Raw genomic sequence first — 19,986 nt, forward strand, 5'->3', positions numbered from 1 at the left:
AGGAAGAGCCATAGTTCCTACATTCAGGGAGCTTAGTGGTCAAAGCAAATGATCACCAGACCATGGTGCTTTGTTGGAGGTCCAGGGGGCAGGTGCACATCTAGGAGTGAGCAGATCAACTTTGGGGAAAGGAAGGGAAATCATTGCAAAGATGATCAGAGCATGGCCATCCCTATTGAGTGTCAGAAAGCTGTCCAAGATGAAGCTGCCATGTCCATTCCCACTCAGAATTATCTCTGGCTTCCAGGCACTACATAAGGGAAGAGATTAAACGACTAATTTTGGAACATGCCTCAAACTTCCAGTTGTGGTGAGAGAAGTTAAACACTGCATGGTTGGCTCCAGTGAGTGGCAGTTGCTTTTCAGAGTGACCCTGTCCTGATCAGAAGAAGCCATTGGGATCAGCTATCCCTCATCTTTCTCAGCTGTCTTTTAGCCAAGAGAGGCAGTGAGTAGTTAAGGAGAGCACAGACCACAGGGATCCAGTGAACCCCGAGGTCCTGGATGGCACTTGAGGAATTTTCTGATACAAAGGGCATGCTGGGGGGCCTTGGCAGTGGATGAAACCTTCACTGGGCAGGCAGTATCCTGACCACCTGATATCTCGAAAGAAAGGATGAGGCTATCTCACTTCAGGGAGAGTTCCGGGCACAACTGCAAGCAAAAGGAAAGTTGGCAGACACTTTCTAGCCTGCTCTTTCCCAATTCTTTCGTGTTGACAGAATTAACATACTCAAATTAAAATAGTGGCAAACATCATCCTATATGAGAAGTTATTGAACATCTCTAAAACTCATCTGAAAGGTAAAGAAAACGACAGTAATTACAAAATTGAGAATTAAACGAAACATTTTTGTGTTTAGCACAGCATCCCGCAGTAATTATTAATGAATAAGCCACGTCACCACCTGGTGGCAGCATTACGTAAGTGCAGAGTTTTACTTCAGACGCGCTAAACTAGTTCTGATTAGGTCCACAAATCGTAAAGGATGGCAAATAGTAGGGCACTTCTCTCTGCCTGGCTTTCTTATGACCCAGCTCTGAGAAACTTTTTATTATTAAGAGATGTTGGAGTCTCTTAAAAGTTAGTTCCTAAATTATATCATGGTCAGATTGATTTTCAACCTACATTGATCAACCATTCTTTTGGGGTTCCTTATTTTTCTTAGAATTAAAAAAAAATGTATGCTGTTTTGAATTGGTTGTTTTGCCAGGTAAATTTCCCCCTTATCCTTATTTTCTCTCTCTTTCTCCCTCAAGTTTTAATATATAGTACCTGGTCTTAGCATCACCTTCATGTTTTGTGGGTGTGAAGTTTGTAGAATTTAAAAATAATCTTTAAGGAAAAGAATACAAAATAAAGATTAGGTACAAAAAATGAACACTTACTTGCATGAGAAAAGAAAGGGCTTTGGAAGGGTTGTGTGCAAGTGAGAGGCTCTGAGCTTTAGCTTTGTTACTTTTGTGAGGAATCTACTTTTGCCTGGTTTTCTTGCTTCTCTCCTTTCCTGGTGCAACTAAGCACCACTCAACCGCTGAAGGGTTACTTTCTCCATGTTTTTATGCAGTGTATGCAATAAACCACATTTTGTTCACTTCCTAAAATAAACACCACATTTCTTGATCTTTCTCTGCCACCTGTGGAAACCAATTGCTTCATCATCACTTTGAGATAGTGACTCGTCATGGACATGATGTGACTGGGACCAAGACCTGAGGATTTTCTTTCCACATGAGTGTTCAAGCTCCTGTTGCAGGAAATACATTGCTATAGCTTGAACATTTGTTTTCAACTTCAAAGGAGGTGAGCTTTCCTTTTCTCCAACATTTGTATGTTCAAACTTTATCCTCACTGTGAATGTATTAGGAGGTGGGGCTTTTGGGAAGTGATTAGGTAATAAGGGTAGAGCCCTCATAAGTAGGGTTAGTGACCCCAGAGAGCTCCCTCATTCCTTCTGCTATGTGAGGACATGGTGAGAAGAAAGCTGTCTATGAATAAAGAAGTGGGCTCACACCAGACACCAAATCTGTCAGCAACTTGATCTTGGACTCTCCAGCCTCTAGAACTGTGAGAAATAAACTTTTGTTTATAAACTACATGGGCTATGGTAATGTTACAGCAGCCTGAATGAACTACAACACCTGTGTAGTTATCAACATATTTCATTCTCTCATTTCCTCCAGGGGCGCAAGGAATATTATATCATGTTTATCCATGGTCTGCTAAACTTTTTAGCAAAAATCTCTTTAAGGAGAAAAGATGAAGTTATTTTATGATAAAAGGACTGAAAATTGGGCACTCAAGACCCTTCTACCCCCACACAATTGCTTTCCTGTTTGCTGAAGTCAATGCACACTGCTTTTATATTCTGTTTTACTCTAAACATTTAGTATACTTTGAAATGGCCTTGATAAAATGTTAAATGGATGTATAGTTGCATTTATGTATTATAAGTAATTAAAATATAACCCTATTGATAGGTATATATATTTCCAGCTTTTAATTCTATAAGTAAGACTGCAGTAAACTTTGTTTGTGAACATGGCTATTTATGTTTATACTTATTCATTTAGTTATTTTATGCTAAATTATTTCCTGGAAACATGATTGGGATTCCAGGATAATAGTTATGAAGATATTGCTAGGTAGAGTTATAATGTTTTCCAATAGAAATGTGCCAATTTATAACTGTAGTGTTTCAATAACATATACTGGCCCAGATATTTTAGGTTCCCTGAGCTTGGGCTCCCAGGTATATTGTAAGAAAAATATGTACTCTGTTTCTTCCTTGTTGTGGCCCCTTATGTTTATGGCAACTAGTTAGTTCCAAGGAGGCAGCAGGCATAGTCTGAATAAAATGAGCCAGTGTGAGTGGTTTCAGGATGTAGAGAAGGTAGGGGCATGCCTAGCAATGGGTAGTGGTGGATACTAAGGGAAACTCTGCAGAGAAAACAGGGACCCCCCACCCCATTCTCATGAGGTCAGGAGGCAGTGTGGCACAGGGCAACAGTTTAAATGGAGGCCCATATGCTATATGTCTAAATATTTAACATTTGTAAGTCAAACAAAAAGTTAAGCAAAATATGTTCTTCCTACCTTGACAAACATAACATAACAACCTGGAAGGACAGATCTGAATTTAGAATTCTGACTCCTTTGCACTCTCACAGGAACAGGCAGCATGAAGAGAGCTGGCCCGGCCCCTGGTTGCAAGCCATAGCCTACACCGTTTCTCTTTTCACCCCTGAGCCATGAACCGAGGTGTGTGAGTGCCTGATCCTGCATGTCCAAACTCTATCTATACCCCCTGTAAACAGCCATTCCTTATCTTCTTCTCAGGTCTAGGGTTGCAGCAAGGTCAGGCCTTAGGAGGATCATCCAGGGAAGGGACACACATAGGTCTTGGAATATGTTCAGGGTCATTTGGTCAGGGTCCCAGGTGCCTGGAGAACAATCTAGAGAAGGAACAGTTTGGGTCCTAGGTGGGCATGAATTCTTGGTCCTATGGATCTTTGCCTTTTAGGGAGGCATGGTCAGAGTGAGGCCTTTTAAAGCAAGGAGCCTAAGGCAGGGCCCTCTTGCTCTGGGCTAAGGGCAGGACTGTAAGAACTTTTCTGGATAAAGTAAGCTACCTAAGGATACTCAATAAACAAGCCATTTGCCCGCTGGCTTGGTCTACAGTGGAGCTAATCGGGCAAAGTTCTTCAGCTATACCCCAGAGCTTCCAATCAGTTTTAAAATATGAATGAACAGCCAAGCATCACAAGAATTTGAGGATAACCTCTAGGATAAAAGAAAAAGACTGAAAAAAAAGAGAAAACCCAAAGAAAAGAGAAACAGTGCAATAAAATGTAAACCTTATTAAAGAAAATTCTGGAAACAAAGGGAATCCTGCCAACAAGAATAAGATACATTTAAAAAAGAAACAAGAAGACAAGGGGAAAAAAGATGGCAGTGTAGGAAAACAAGGCAAAAACCTCCTTCCCAAATCACATAGAACATAAAAATGCAGCAAATACAACTATTCCTGAAATAAACCTGAAGACTGCAGAACTGGCCACCTACATTTGGGTAAAAAGAGAAGACCCTACAGAAAAGGATAAAGCAGCAAAGCCATGATCTGGTGGACCCAAGTCCTTCTCAAATCCCAGCCCACAGGTGGGAGGAAGAGGAATGGAACAGGGAGGGAGTAGAATCCCAGGACCTCTAAACACCTGGCCCTGGAGATCTGCTCTGGGAATATGAGCTCACGTTGCATGGTGGCCTGGTAATTGGTGGGGCTGGACAACAGAGATGGGCAGAACCCTTGGGGAGGCTGAGATCCCAGCTGCCTGTGGAGAACAGGCACCCTCTACTGGCCCCTCTGAGAAAAAAAGCAGAGCAGGCAATCTGAAAGACTTCCCAGCAGGGAGAGGAGCCCAGACAGGCAAGGATTGCATTGATGGATAATACCTCCCTAGCCTGCCCTCAGCCCAATAGGTTGGGAGCCCTCAGGAGCTTTAGACATTCCATCCCTTTTGCTGGCAACACAGCCCAGAGACACCTTGCAGTGGCACACAGCCTTCTGGCCAGCAATGAAATAAAAATTTATTCCCAGACAGTCAGGGGGAGAACCCCCAGCCTGCTCAGCCCTATTTTGGGCCACTTGGGGGGCTGCATACAAGAGCCAACCCCAGGAGCTCTTTCCTCCTGGCAGGTGCCAGTCCTGCTCACCTGCATCCCCCACTGTTGTGGGGAGGGAGGGCAGCTCCACTCATGGCAGCTCTAGAGAGTATTCTCTGCACTCCTGTGATTAGCAGGTGGTCCAAACAGCCCACCTGAAATAAACACTAGGAGCAAGACATACAGGTGTCATACCCACTCCACACCAACAGCTGGGGCACAACACACTGCACAGCAAATTGAACTTCTGGGCACTAGAGGGCACCTCCTACACAAATCCATTATCCCACAAGAAACACTAAAAAAATTAAGAGACAAAGGAATTTGGTCCAAACAAAAATTCAAGAAAAAACACCAGAAAGAGGGCTTAGTGAAACTGAAATCACCAATCTTCTCAATAAAGATTTCAAAATCAAAGTCTAAACAAGTTCATAGACCTAAAACAAAGTATTCAAGGTATCAGGGAGGACTTCAACAAGAGATAGAAATCCTCAAGAAAAGCCACTCAGAGCTGAAGAATATAGTACCTGAAATGAAATACAATGGAGGGATTTAAAAGTAGATTAGATGTGGTAGAGGAGATGGTAAATGAAATAGAAATTAGAGAACAGGAAAACAAAGAAGCTGAGGAACACACAGAAAACAGTATCTCTAGGAATGAAAGAATAATGAGAGAACTATGTGACCAATCCAAACAGAACAACATTCACATTATAGGGCACCAAAAGAAGAGAGAGACAAATGGGTAGAAAGCATCTTTGAGGAAATAATTCTTGAAAACTTCCCCAATCTGGGGAAGGATATAGACACTCAGGTCATGGAAGCACAAAGGACACCCAACAAAAGGATCTCTAGGAAGACAACACTAAGACATATAATAATTAAAATGGCAAAGATCTAGGACAAGGAGAGAGTTCTGTAAGCAGACAGATGGAGAAAAAGATCAGTTATAAAGGAAAGCCCATCAGGCTATCAGCAGATTCTCAGCAGAAATCTTACAGGCCAGAAGGGAGTGCCATGATATATTTAATGTACACCAAAGGGCCTCCAACCAAGAATACTCTACCTAGTAAGATTATCATTTAAATTTGAAGCAGGGATTAAACAATTTCAAGATAAGCAAAAGTTGAGGGACTTCGCCACCACCAAACCAACTCTACAAGAATATTAAAGGGACTGCTGTAGATGGAAATGCTCCAAAGTTTAAATAGCTGTCACCAGGGAAAATAAAACCAAAGTAAATGTAGCAGACCAATTAATTAGTAAGCAAATACAGAATTAAATCAACTATTCATAAAGTTAGTCAAGGGATACAAAAACAGTACAGATTATGATGCCCAGTATATAGAGAGTGGAGGAGAAGAAGAAGAAGAAAGGGAGAAAAAAAGGTAACTTTAGATTGTATTTGAAATATAGAAATAAGTGATTTAAGATAGATAGTAAGGAAGCTATCCTTGAACCTCTGGTAACCACAAATATGAAGCCTATATAAGCACATATTTTTTAAAATCAATAATCACCCTAAATGTAAATGGACTGAATGCACCAAGCAAAAGACAGAGGGTTGCAGAATGGATAAAAAGGCAACAACCATTTATATGCTGCCTACAAGAGATTCATTTCAAACCCAAAGACTTACACAGACTAAAAGTAAAGGGAAGGAAATTGATGTTTCATACAACTAATAGGGAGAAAAAAGCAGGAGTAGCAGTACTTATATGAGACAAAATAGATTTCAAAACAATGAAGGTAACAAGAGACAAAGAAGGCCACTATATAATGATAAAGCAGTCATTCAAACAAGAGAATACAACCATTATAAATATCTATGTGCCCAATATAGGAGCACCTACATATGTTAAACAAATACTAACAGAATTAAAGGGGGAAATAGAATACAATGCATTGATTTTAGGAGACTTCAACATACCTCTCACTCCAAAGGACAGATCAATCAGATAGAAGATAAATAAGGAGCAGAGGCACTGAACAAAACATTAAAACAGATGAACCTAACAGACATCTACAGAACACTCCACCCAAAAGCAGTAGAATACACATTCTTCTCATGTACATGGAACAATTTCCAGAACAGATCACATACTAGGCCACAAAAAGAGCCACAGTAAATTTAAAAAGATTGAAATTGTACCAACCAACTTCTCAGACCACAAAGGTATGAAACTAGAAGGAAATTACTCAGAGAAAACAAAAAAGCCCAGAAACACATGGAGCCGGAACAACATGCTCCCAAATAATAGATGGATCAGTGACCAAATAAAAACAGAGATCAAGCAATATATGGAGACAAACAACAATAACTCAACATCCCAAAACCTGTGGGAGTCAGTAAGACAGTTCTAAGAGAAAGTATATTGCACTACAGTCTTACCTCAAGAAAGAACAACAATCCCCAATGAACAGTTTAAACTCACAGTTAATGAAACAAGAAAAAGAAGAACAAATGCGGCCCAAAGTCAGTAGAAGGAGGGACATAATAAAGGTCAGAGAAGAAATAAATAAAATTGAGAAGAATAAAACAACAGAATTAATTAAACCAGGAGCTTATTCTCTGAGAAAATAAACAAAATAGATAAACCCCTAGCCAGGTTTACCATGAAAAAAAAAAAAGAGTGTACACACATAAACAGAATCAGAGAGGAAAAAGGAAAAATCAGTATGGACAACATGGAAATACAAAGAATTAATAGTGAGTACTATGAAAAACTATGTGACAACAAATTGGACAACCTAAAAGAAATGAACAACTTTCTAGAAAAATACAACCTTCCAAGACTGACCCAGGAAGAAACAGAAAATCTGAACAGAACAATTACCAGCAGCAAAATTGAATCAGTAATAAAAAATTACCAAAGAACAAAATCTCCAGACCACATGGCTACACTGCTGATTTTTATGAAACATTTAGAGAAGACCTAATACCCATCCTCTTTAAAGTTTTCCAAAAAGTAGAAGAGGAGAGAATACTTCCAAACTCATCCTATCAAGCCAGCATCACTCTAACACCAAAACCAAAGACACCACAAAATAAGAAAATTACAGACCAATATCCCTGAAGAACATAGATGCAAAAATACTCAACAAAATATTAGCAAACTGAATTAAAAAATACCTCAAAAACATCATCCATCATGATCAAGTAGGATTTATTCCAGGGATGCAAGGATGGTACAATATTTGAAAATCCATCAACATCATCCACCACATCAACAAAAAGAAGGACAAAAATCACATGATCATCCCCATAGATGCCAAAAAAGCATTTGACAAAATTCAACATTCATTCATGACAAAAACTCTCAATAAAATGGGTATAGAGGGCAAGTACCTCAACATAATAAAGGCCACATACGACAAACCCACAGCCAACATCATACTTAGCAGCGAAAAGCTGAAAGCTTTTCCTCTAAGATCAGGAAGAAGACAAGGATGCCCACCTTCCCACTTTTACTCAACATACTACCAGAGGTTCTCATCAAGGCAATCAGACAACACAAAGAGATAAAAGGCACCCAGATTGGTAAGGAAGTAGTTAAACTGTCACTGTTTGCAGATGACATGATATTGTACTTAAAAAACCCTAAAGAATCCACTACAAAACTACTAGAACTAATATATGAATTCAGCAAACTTGCAGGATACAAAGCAAATACACAGAAATCTGTTGCATTCCTATATACTAATGATGAACTAGCAGAAAGAGAAATCAGGAGAACAACTCCACTTACAATTGCCTCAAGGAGAATGAAATACGTAGAAATCAACTTAACCAAGGAGGTGAAAGACCTATACTTCGAAAACTACAAGACACTCATAAAAGAAATTGAAGGAGACACCAGTAAAAGGACATATATCCTATGCTCATGGGTACAAAGAACTAATATTATCAAAATGGCCATCTTACCTAAAGCAATCTAGAGATTCCATGCAATCCCTTCAAAATACCAACAGCATTCTTCAACAAACTAGAACAAATAGTTCTAAAATTCATGTAGAATCACAAAAGACCCTGAATAGCCAAAGCTATCCTGAGAAGGTAGAATAAAACTGAGAGGATTATGCTTCCCAACTTCATGTTCTACTACAAAGCCACAGCAATCAAGACAATTTGGTACAGGTACAAGCAGACCCATAGATCAATGGAACAGAATAGGGGGCCCAGATAATAACCCAAGCATTTATGGTCAATTAATATATGATAACAGAGCCATGAATATACAATGGGGAAATGACAGCCTTGTCAACAGTTGGTGTTGGCAAAACTGGACAGCTACATGTAAGAGAATGAAACTGGAGTATTGTGTAACCCCATACACAAAAGTAAACTCAAAATGGATCAAAGATCTGAATAAAAGTCATGAAACCATAAAACTCCTAGAAGAAAACATAGGCACAAATCTCTTAAATATAAACATGAACAACTTTTTTCTGAACACATGTCCTCAAGCAAGGGAAACAAAAGCAAAAATGAACAAGTGGAACTACATCACACTAAGAAGTTTCTGTACAGCAAAGGACACCATCAATAGAACAAAAAGGCATCCTACAGTATGGGAGAATATATTCATAAGGGACATATCCAACAAGCGGTTAACATCCAAAATATATAAAGAGCTCACATGTGTCAACACCCAAAAAGCAAATAACCCAATTAAAATATGGGCTGAGGATCTTTACAGACACTTCTCCAAAGAAGAAGTTCAGATATCAAACAGGCACATGAAAAGATGCTCCACATTACTAATCATCAGGAAAATGCAAATTAAAAATGTGATGTCACCTCACTCTTGTTAGCATGGCAATATCCAAGAGACAGGGAACTTCAAATGCTGGCAAGGATGCAGAGAAAGGTAAGCCCTCTTACACTGCTGGTGCGAATGTAAATTCGTTCAACCATTGTGGAAAGCAGTATGGAGGTTCCTCAAAAACCTTAAAATAGATATACCATTTGACCCAGGAATTCAACTTCTAGGAATTTACCCAAAGAAAATAAGTTCACAGATTCAAAAAGACATATGCACCCCTATGTTTATCACAGTACTATTTATAATAGCCAAGATATGGAAACCACCTAAATGTCTATTAATAAAGAAGATGTGGTACATATACACAGTGGAATATTATTCAGCCATAAGAAAGAAACAAATCCTACCATTTGCAACAACCTTGATGGAGCCAGAGGGTATTTTGCTCCGTGAAATAAGCCAGGTGGAGAAAGAAAAGTACTGAATGATTTCACTCATTTGTGGAGTATAAAAACAAAGCAGAACTGAAGGAACAAAATAGCAACAGACTCACAGACTCTGAGAAAGGACTAGTGGTTACCAAAGGGAAGGGGTTGGGGAGGGTGGGAGGGTAGGGAGAAGGGGATTGATGGGCAGTATAATTTGCAATCACAATATAGGTAGGTTACGGGCAAGGCAGTACAGCACAGAGAAGACAAATAATGATTTATAAACAGTGACTGCATTGGGGGTGGTGGTGAGGACTTGATAATATGGGTGAATGTTGTAACAACAATGTTGTTCATGTGAAACCTTCATAAGATTGTATCTAAATGATGCTTTAATAAAAAAATTTGTATAGCAAAAAAATAAAAAGGAGACAAGATACAGGTTTGAAAATTAAAAATATGAATGTTGAAATGAAAAATTCAGTGAAAGAGATGGAACATATAGTTGAGGAAATCTCTCAGAAAGTAAATCAAAATAAAGAGATTAGTAGGTTAAGAAAATTGGAGGATCTCTTTAGTGGTCTAACATACATAATAATAGGAGTTCCAGAAAAGGGTATCAGAATAACTGTGGAGAGGAGATTATCAAAGAGATGATATAAGAACATTCCTACAAATTAAAGAATAGGATCTTGAGGTTGAAAATACCAATGGCATGTCAACATGATGGATGAAAAAGAACTCACCCGAGGGCATCACATCATGAAATTTCAGTGTATTGCTAACAGAATAATGAGAAGCTTCCAAATCTTCTAGTGGGAGGGAAAAGAAAAGGTTACATACACAAAGGGGATTATCACCATACCATACATAGATCTTACAAATATCTCAAAATTGTAAGTGAAAATCATTTTCAACCTAGAATTATATATCATGCTTGTTAGATTATTGCGAGAATGACTGTTGCTTACATCTGCCGTACTCATGCTTCCATGCAATGTGACTTTGCTGTTTCTCCCGACAGGCTGTGGAATCTATTTCTCTGCTCCTTGAATCTAGGCTAGCTTTGAATTACTTTGATTTTTTAAAAAAGTGGCAAAAGTGACACAGTATAAACTCTGAGCCAAAGGCTCAAGATACCCTGCAACTTTTGCTCTTGAACTGTTAAAATGCTACCCTAGGGCTGCCAATGGGGAGGAGCCAGGTCTACCTTCCTGGAAGCCACATGGAGGAGAGATGAGCTATCCCAACTGAAGCTTGCTACACCGAAAGCTGACAGCCAGCATACAAAACTAGATATAGACAGAGGCTATATTTTAGTCCAGCCCGCCCCAGTCAAGCTTTCAGATGACCACATCTGCATAAGTGAACCAAGCCGAGGCCAACCCAAATTGCTGACCCACAGGAGTGAGAGCAAATAAGAGAGTTGTTTTAAGCTTCTAGATTTTGGGGTGGTTTTTATGCAACAAAGACTAAATACAACAGAAATTGGTACCATGAAGTGGAGTGTTGCTATACCAAAAACCTAAAATGAGTGATACTGGTTTTGGAACTGGGCAGGGGGCAGAGGCTGGAGAGGTGGTGCATAAACTGCTATTTGAATCTTCATGCCTCTCAAGGGTAGCTCCTCAGATACCACTCCTTTGATCCGGAGACCTGTGACCTAAACAGACCTAAGAGACATCTTCTGTCTCTTAAATACCTACTATACAATGGTGAGACTGGGAGAGAATAACTTCAATAAATACTCTCATTAGAGTAGAGAGACTGGGAGATGCAGAGTAGCCAGTCATTGACCCATAGCAATTCTGAACTCCAGCCAGCACATGTTGCCAGTTCCTCCTATTCCAGAAGAGTAGGGCCCAGTTCTGCTCCCCATTGGTTTCCAAGTTCACTGTTCTCCATGGATCTTAGCTCCATCCTCTGTAGATCTTTCCTTTTCCAAAAATCCCAATGATTCCATGTTTATAGCTGAGCAGCTTTTTAGCCTGTTTCTTACCCATTGCAGAGTTCTAAAGGTCACTTTATTTTGAACTATCTCAGTTCCTTTTAGTCCAAGCTTGCTGTGATTTCATCAATGCATCTAACACTGTGGATTTTCTATGAATTTTATTGGTGTTTTCTCCATGTTTCAAATACTACATCCATAATTCTTTTTCATATTAGGCTGCTATGGAAGATTAAGATTCTTAGATCTTAGTTATTAGATTCTTAAGATTCTTAGAAGCCCTTTTGCTTAAATGAGAGGATCTACTAGGTACTGCTTTAAATCTGTCTGAAATTTTAACAAAGGGTCTTACAACCGCATTTTACAGTTGGTTTTTACCAAGGTCATTTGTTAGTTGGACAGATTGGGAATGAGCCTGTTTTATTTTAAAACCCAGAAAGTCTTAGACCCTCTATATTTCCTCTAAATTCTGCTTGCAAACAGAATATCTTATTGTATACAGCTAGAAGCACCTAAATGACTTTCAACATATTGTTTTGAACTCTCAGCCAAACTCACAAGTTCATCAGATATGGTTTCTATCTTTCAAACTGCTATAGGCAATTGTTTTGCCAATTGTTTTATTGCTACATTTCATAGGTAACTGCATTCCCAGTTTGCAGTAGTAATATTCTTACCCCTTTTCCTAGGTTAGACCTGGCTTCTTCACATGTTAGTCTCAGGTCAACATTCCAAGAGGATGAGAGCAGATGCTGAAAGGCCTCTTGAAGACTAGTTTCAGAAGTTACACAGTGCCACTTCCAACATATTCTATTTGTCAAAGCAAGTCACAAAGCCATCCTCATTCAAGCAGTGGGGAAATAGACTCCATCTTTTGTTGGGAGAAGCAGAGCCCAGTTCTGCTCCCTGCTGTGGTTTCCAAGTGGCAAAGTCATGTTGCAAAATGGTGGGAATAAAAAGGGTAGGGAGAATCAGTGTGGCCATCCTTGCAAAAACTACCAAGGCTGGTGTGAGCATACAAAAAGTTCTCAAAAACATATCTTTTCTCAGAAAGCTACTGGGGTATGTATTTACAAAAATAAAACATGTAAGCCAAAAATATAATATAAAATGATCTGGGAATCAGGTGCTCCTATACAAGAGAGAAACCGAGGAAACTCCCCAGAAGATATGGCTGAGAGAACCACATTCCAAATTGGAGAAAGATTGAGGACTCCCAGAGGAATCTAAGAAGGATGTCTTAACAGAAAATATAGCAATCAAGAGTTATTTGGCAGCATTGAAAGAGGCATTTTCAGAGCTGTTGCAGGATGTGAGAAGTTCTAACTAGCTGTTCAAGAAAAAAAATAAGCCACTGAGAAAAACTGAGGCGAATATTAACTTCAGAAAAAATAAAGCTGTACAACAAAGGCTATGTAATCACGTGTACTTCTTGGCACAAAAATGAACAACTATTAATATAATCATCCTTTAAAAAAATCACAGAATAAGAATTTAACTAAAATTGAGATAAAGCTATATTGGCAGGAAGTGGTCTGTAATAAAGCCAAAATCCTTAAAGTCCGTGTATTGTCTAAAATTCAGAGATCAAAGTATAGCAGTGTACTTACATTATTTAGAAATTAATGCCTGTAGAAGTTGGGTGGGATGGCAGTGAGGGTTGTAAAACAGGGGACTGGTTTTTTTGTTATAACTTTTTATTGCTCTTGACCTTTAAAACTAAGAGAAAGCATTACATTACTGAAAAAGAATGATTTCAAAAAAATAGGTTGAGGAAAAAAATTGGCTCTTAATCAGAGGAAAAACTTATTGCCAAGAGCAGTTTTCAAGGGAGTTGTCAGGGCACAAATCCTTAAAAGAATTAAGGATAACCTATATGAATAACATTTTTAAAGGTTTCATTTTAGGTGCCAGTCACAATTTGAAGTTTTAAAACTAAAACTAAGTAAGACAATTCCAATCCTGAAAGTATTGTAGTTTTGTAGAGCAGGCTTATAGGTAAGCATGTATTTATAATGCCATATGAAAAGTGCTACAATAGTGATATGTAGAAAGTAATTTGAGATCACAGAGGAAGAGAGACAATCCTGGTTTGGAGTGGAGTTGGAGATAGCTCTCTAGAAGAGCTGACCTTAGAAATGAGTGTTGAAGGATAAATGGGTTCAGCTGGCTAACTAGATAGGGAAGAGCATTCCAGGTTGAGAAGCTCACCACGAAAAATCTCAGCATGTTTGGGAAAGGAAGTACACTCAGTGTGGCTTGACACAGGGTGTGAAGTGGGGATTGACCAGAGATGAGCCTGGAGTGCTAGAATGCAGCAGATCTTAGAGGGTCTTATGAGTCATGCCAAAGGGATTGGCATGTAAGAATTTTACCCTAGGTTGTGACACATCAAATGCACATCTTAGAAAGTCACTGGCTCTGGGGAAGCCAATGGAAGATCAAATGCAGGATGCAAGACTGAGGAAGGGAGACTCATTAGAATGCTAGCATAGGAAGCAAGAGCCAGACAGGAGGAAAGAGTTGAGAAATATTTCAGAGGCTGGTTAAGTGACAAGTCATAGTACCAAGTGTAACATAGAGGATTCAAAGATGAATCTGATGTTTGTTGATTCATCAGACATTTATTGTGTACCTTACCTATTCTGTGCTAAGCACTCTGCCTGGCACTGCCAAGTGCCTGCATATAGGGTTGAAAACAGAATGGCTCCTGCCCTAGAGTAGCTTACAGTTTAGTGAAAACATGGAATAAATTAAAAGTAGTTGTAGCTGTGATGCTCTATCCATAAGAGGAGAACATAGTCCAGAGGGACGTGAGAAGCTGCCAAAGAGGGAGAAGGTGAAGCCAGAGTGGGTAGAGCTACTGAGGTTGAGGGAAAGACAAGTGGTCCAGGCGACAGATCCTGCTGAGAAAGTGGGTAGCAGGGCTCAGGTGTCCCCAGATGAGGCAATTAGGAAGGCACTGATGATCTCAGAATAGCAGGGATGGTTGCCTACCAGATGTCATTGGGTGTGGAGCAAGGAGTTTGTGAGGAAGCTGAGAATACAGCTCTCTTTCAGAAGCTGGTCAGAAAGTGAAGAAGAGATAAGCCAGCAAAAGCTTTATAAAGATGTAGTTTCATAAAGATGTATCTTTTAAAATGAAAACACTTGAGCATTTTTTCTCATCAGGACCAACTATATAACTTGTGGAGCCTGGTGCACTATGACAACTTGGGGCCTTTTGATAAATTATTGAGATTTTAAAGACAGCAACAGCAGAGAGTGAAACTATTGTCAGGCTCTTCTAAGTGAGAGGCCCTGAGTGACTGCACAGGTTGCAAGCCAGGAAGCCTCAGGGAATGGAGCCAAGGGAAGAAGGAGGAAGGGGGCCAGGTCAGTGACAGAAACTAGTCCCGGAGCAACTGGGAAGGGAAGGATTCAGGATCCGGAGGGAGGTAGAGCCTTGGGCAAGAGGAAAACAGGGCTTTGGTTATCTCCTGAGAAGGGCAGATGGAGGCTGGAGATGGAGGATGGAGGCGAAAGGGTGCTGGAAGGGGAGGACATCATGGTGGGGAGATGGCCTTCTTTACTGAATAATCTGTGGGTAAAGTGATAGAAGTCTGTGGCAGTGTGAGTGGATTGGGAGGCTGTGCTGAGCAGTGCTGAGGAGCCTGGGGGGCAGGGATGAGTCACTGAAAGTGGCTCCACTGCCAGCAGGCACGTGACAGATGGGGCCGAAGCAAGCCAGGGACTCCAGGGAGAGGTGAAGTGGAGGGAGCAATGTGGCGAGGACTCCCCTAAGATGATGGCCTGGAATTCATGTTCGGACAGCGGTGAGAAATGGGGTGGCCGGAAGGACTGGAAGGCTGCTGAGTGGGGAGGAAGTTAAAATAGAGAGGGAAGGAGGCCCGTGTCTAAGGGGTAGAATCTTGGTGTTATTATTCTGGCCATGAGCTGGTGGTAAAGTTGGTGTAAGACCTGTCTAGAGGACTCATTCAGAGTTAAGTAGCAAAAGTAAGGAGAGCTGGAAGTTCTGCTAGTGTGTGCGAAAGTGTCAAGGGTCATTGCTATTTTAAGACCAGGCATACCTTATCCATGCCTCCTATATGACCTAAAGGAACCGTGAACTTTGCCGTAGCCTGGAATTGGAGAGAGCCGCGAATTCTTATTGAAAACGAAGGGGGTCGCCCGTGAGCAGCGAGGAGAGCGGTGGCCGGCAGAGATAAAAGAGTCTTGCTGCTCCCGCTTGGCCGCGGCCTCGGCCAGATTGCACACCTTCGCAATAAGGCCCTAGCGGGTTCCTAACTCCGCCTGCCAGTCCGCAACCTGGTGACCTCGTCTGAAGCGGCTCCCTTCGGCCCCACGAAGTCCAGCTAGGGCTTTTGGAGACCTAATCGGTCAGAAGGCAGAGGTGATGCGGAGGATCAACCAGCACCCACCAGGCGGCTTGGTTGTCAGGCCCGGCGCTGGGGTCCTGGAACAGAGGCTCGCAGTACCCCACTGCTCTCGCCTGGGGAACCTTTGACTTATCTCTTAAGAAGAGCTTAAGAAGAGCCCCGGCTCTCTGTCTCACCCTCCTTCTTAGCTTCCTTCTCCCCAGGGGAAGCCTTGCCTGGGCTCTAGGTGGCTGCCACCATCCCGCTTGGTGCTGGAGGTAGGCTTCGGACTTCCTGGTACCCAGCTGGGGTTTTCCGAATCCGGGCAGCAGAAGCCCGGCCCCTGGCGCCTTCATCTGGAAAGGGTTAAGCCCTCTGCTAGAGGGCGGCCTTGTCCCCCACCACCGCCCCCCATTCCGGTTCCCGAACTCTCAGGGGTGCAGCTCGGCCGGCGCTCCCCGGCTGCCGGGCGCACGTGCAGCTGGAGGCGCAGGCGGCGCTCGCGCTACCGGAGTCCCCGGCCGCCGCCAGCGGGCTTGGCGCAGGGCTGCGGATGCCGCGCTAGCGGTTCTGCCTTTCCTTTCCCCGGCGTGTCCCTTCGGTATGGACAGCAGGGCCAGCCCTAGGGAGCCGGAGGAGGGGAGGAGCCGGAGAAGGAGGGGACGGAGGAGACGGAGGGGAGGGAGGGGCCCGCCAGCCCCGCCCCCGCCCCGCCCCCCGCGGCCCGAGCCCGGGCTGCAGCCGGGCGCGCCTGAGCCTGCGAGCCCGCAAGCCAGCGAGCGGCGGCCGCGGCCTTCCCTGCTCGCGGTTGGCCCCGGCGCCCCGGCCTGCGGTCCCGCTCATCCCGGGGCCCCCGCTACCCGGGGCAGGGATGCATCATGGCCACGTTAGCTTGCCGGGTGCAGTTCTTGGACGACACGGACCCTTTCAACAGCACCAACTTCCCCGAGCCGAGCCGGCCGCCGCTGTTCACGTTTCGCGAGGACCTCGCGCTCGGCACCCAGCTGGCGGGGGTCCACCGGCTGCTGCGGGCGCCGCACAAGGTACGGCGGGGCGGGGCGTGCTGGGCCCCCAGGTGGCAGCCGCTGCCTCAGGATGCGCCGGGATGGGGGCGCGGCGGGCGGCCTGGGCTCGGCTCGTCCCCGGGACACAAGTGCCCAAGGGCAGACGTTCCCCCCTCCCCGTTAGGCAGAGGTGCCCCGGGCACCCGCCGACTGGCGCGGGATCTCCCCGCCTGGCTAGGAGGCCAGCCCCGCGCTGTGGCTCAGTGCCGGGGGCGGCCGGGGCTGAGCAGGTGCCGCGCTGGCCGGAGGCGGGATGGAGAAGGTTCCCCGGCGTTCCGCCGTTAGCTCTGCAGGGTGGGCGGGGTGGGGCTCGGACGCCAGCAGTCGGTCCTGGCATCCGGGCCGGCGCCTACCCCGGCGCAGAAAGAACCTGGTCCCAGGGGACTCAGGTTAATCGGAGGAGAGCCCCGAGTGGCGCCCGGGACACAAACCTCTCAGGCCTCTGGGGCCGCTGCGGGTGGCCGCAAGACCCTCGCGACAAAGCACGCTTCCCGGGGACACCTCCACCTCCCCTGGGTGGGCACCGACGAGGACGCCGGGCGCGCCTGCGATAGGGCTCGGAGTAGCCCGTTTTTCTTAGGAGAAGTAGGTGGCCTTGGGGACCTTGGAGGAGCTGTGGCTGTGGGAGGAGCGGCGGGGGGCGCGGAGGGGCGGCGCGCGCACAAAGCCCGAGTCTTGCTTTGCCTGAAATGAGTGTCCCTTGGGAAGAATGGCTTCTCAGTCCACCCGCTAGGGTTTTGTTTTTTTTTTTAACCCCTTGCTGGAGGTCAGGCATCCTGCAGAGTGTGTTTTGCAAAGAGCTGGGCATTTAAAGCTAACCATTTAGTTAGTTACCCAGAAGAACCAATCTTCCACTTAAAACAGACTGCACCTTGAAGAATTACTTCCCCCGTACATTTTTTTTTTTTTTTTTTGCTTAGGGTTCTTATCAATGCTTGAAGATGATTTATTCTTTGAGGATCAACACTGATAAATATTTGGAGGAGATAACCCTTGATGCCAAGAAGAAAAATTGATTTTTTAAAATTCTTTAGATTTCTGTATGATGTTCACCTGCCTGGGAAGTGGAGGGAGAGGCTATGTGTGGAAGCCGGTGAACTCTGGCAGTGGTGTTTTTCTCCCTCTACTAGTAGTATATCAGTGCTCCTCCCACACACTTAATTAGTAACCTGTTTTCAGGAATGAGGAATGGGGCAGTTCTTTCTCATTTTCTCTGTATTGGTGCAGAACAGATATAGTCATCATTTGTGGGAACCTCTCTCTGGCCATAAAGCAGATTGGATTGGAAGACAGACTGAATGATGTATTGTGGATTCAGTTTATCAGAATCACTTCTGTAAATTATTTGGTTCTTTCCAATCAGTGGATTCAGTTAAAAGTCTACTTTTAGGGGCTTCGTCAGCATCCTGATATTCCATTAATTATGGTTTCTGATTATTGTGATCTTTTGTTGAAATCACAGAAGACTCATAATTGTGGCCTTATGACCTTGAAGTGGTTTCCTTGGATTTCACTCACATACATGAGTTGACCTTTCATGCTGGAAGCTGAAGTACGTTTTTATGTTTCCATGGAATAGCCCCATAGTCTTGATTCAGCCTTCCTGGTCTGGTGGAAAATCCCGATGCTCTAGCATTGCTGCCCTCCCTCCCCCTAACTGGAAGCCACAGCACAGCAGTTGTACTGGATCACAGAACTTTCTGAGGTATCCCTTGTGGGAGAAACAGAACAAGTAGATATCCACACAGACCCTTGACCCCTTGTCTTGGGGGCCAGCCAGACTTCATCTCAACAGTCTTTTACCCAGAGACCTCTGTGGTATATTGTGATTTTTGGCTTTGTTTTTCACATCCAGAACTAAGTGAGTAACTGATTCTATTCACCAAGGTTCTGTAAAGCAGAATTCAGGGCATTTATGTGCCTATGTGCACATTCATATTTTAAAATGCTGGTTCATTTCCAGCAGGGAATCTTAAAATTGGATGATTTGCTTGTGTAGGAAAGAGCCAATGAGTTTTGAGCACCTGGCATGCAGGTGTGTGCTCTGCCTGCAATGTCAGTGCATGATCTCATTTAATATTACACACCTCTGTGAAGTGGAGACTTTTACTATCCCTGTTTTACAGAGGAGGAAACTGAGGCAGAGAGCAATTAAGTAACCTAATTTCTCTGCTAGTAGTGGGGAGCTGAGATTCAAACCAGGATTGTGTGACTCAACCCCCAGCACTATTCTGCTTCCTGGGCCAGGTGTTTAGTTGTGCATAGAAGCAGCACCTCCTGGGGGTTCCATTTCATTAACTTGGGATGTTCACCAAATCACCTTTGTGTGCCAGGTACTTTTTGGCCTGGGGCAGGTAAATGTTACAAGCATGAATAAGAGCCTTGAGGCTGAATTCTTGGCCTGGTAGAGTTCACATTTAGCAGTGGGACGTAGTTACCAACCCTGCTGTCAATCAGCTAATGGTGAGGGAGTGGGCAAGCTGTCATCCCAGCTCCTGCTTTGGGTAAAGCTTCCTGTGCCACAGAGAATGCTTCTTCCAGGTGCCACTGAGCCAGGCCTTGGCTACAGGAGGGTTTCTTGGGGGAGGGCATTCTTATGCATGGTGGAAAGAGAGAAGAAGTGTGACTGTGGGAGATGCAGACACCCTCAGTGTGCTCAGCACACTGTATCCTGCACATACGAGTCCCTGGGGGATAGACTTTTGCTTCAATTAGATCGCACATACAGGAAAGTGTGCAGGGCGTAAGCGAGCAGCTGG

The 19,986-nt window shown here is 43.5% G+C and overlaps 1 protein-coding gene and 1 long non-coding RNA gene across 11 annotated transcripts in view; both read left to right on the forward strand.

The window, feature by feature from the left end:
- The first annotated feature begins 1,078 nt into the window (after positions 1-1,078).
- Positions 1,079-13,209, forward strand: LOC140843538 (uncharacterized). The gene is made up of 3 exons (XR_012121384.1): positions 1,079-1,804; positions 3,172-3,262; positions 12,932-13,209. It is a non-coding gene; the product is annotated as an uncharacterized lncRNA (long non-coding RNA).
- Positions 13,210-16,887: 3,678 nt separating this feature from the next.
- The window catches only part of FHOD3 (formin homology 2 domain containing 3), a 523,260-nt gene continuing 520,161 nt past the window's right edge, over positions 16,888-19,986 (forward strand). For 7 of the 10 annotated variants that reach the window (XM_073212920.1, XM_073212921.1, XM_073212924.1 and 4 more), the window contains exon 1: positions 16,889-17,206. In XM_073212920.1, the coding sequence (XP_073069021.1) occupies positions 17,042-17,206 (165 nt within the window). In that variant the 5' untranslated portion in view covers positions 16,889-17,041. Of the gene's footprint in view, positions 17,207-19,986 lie in introns of all 10 variants that reach the window. The other 3 variants (XM_073212918.1, XM_073212919.1, XM_073212922.1) reach the window with 1 other exon arrangement.

The sequence above is a fragment of the Manis javanica genome, chromosome 9 (genome assembly GCF_040802235.1).
Source record: "Manis javanica isolate MJ-LG chromosome 9, MJ_LKY, whole genome shotgun sequence".
Taxonomy (NCBI): Eukaryota; Metazoa; Chordata; class Mammalia; order Pholidota; family Manidae; genus Manis; species Manis javanica.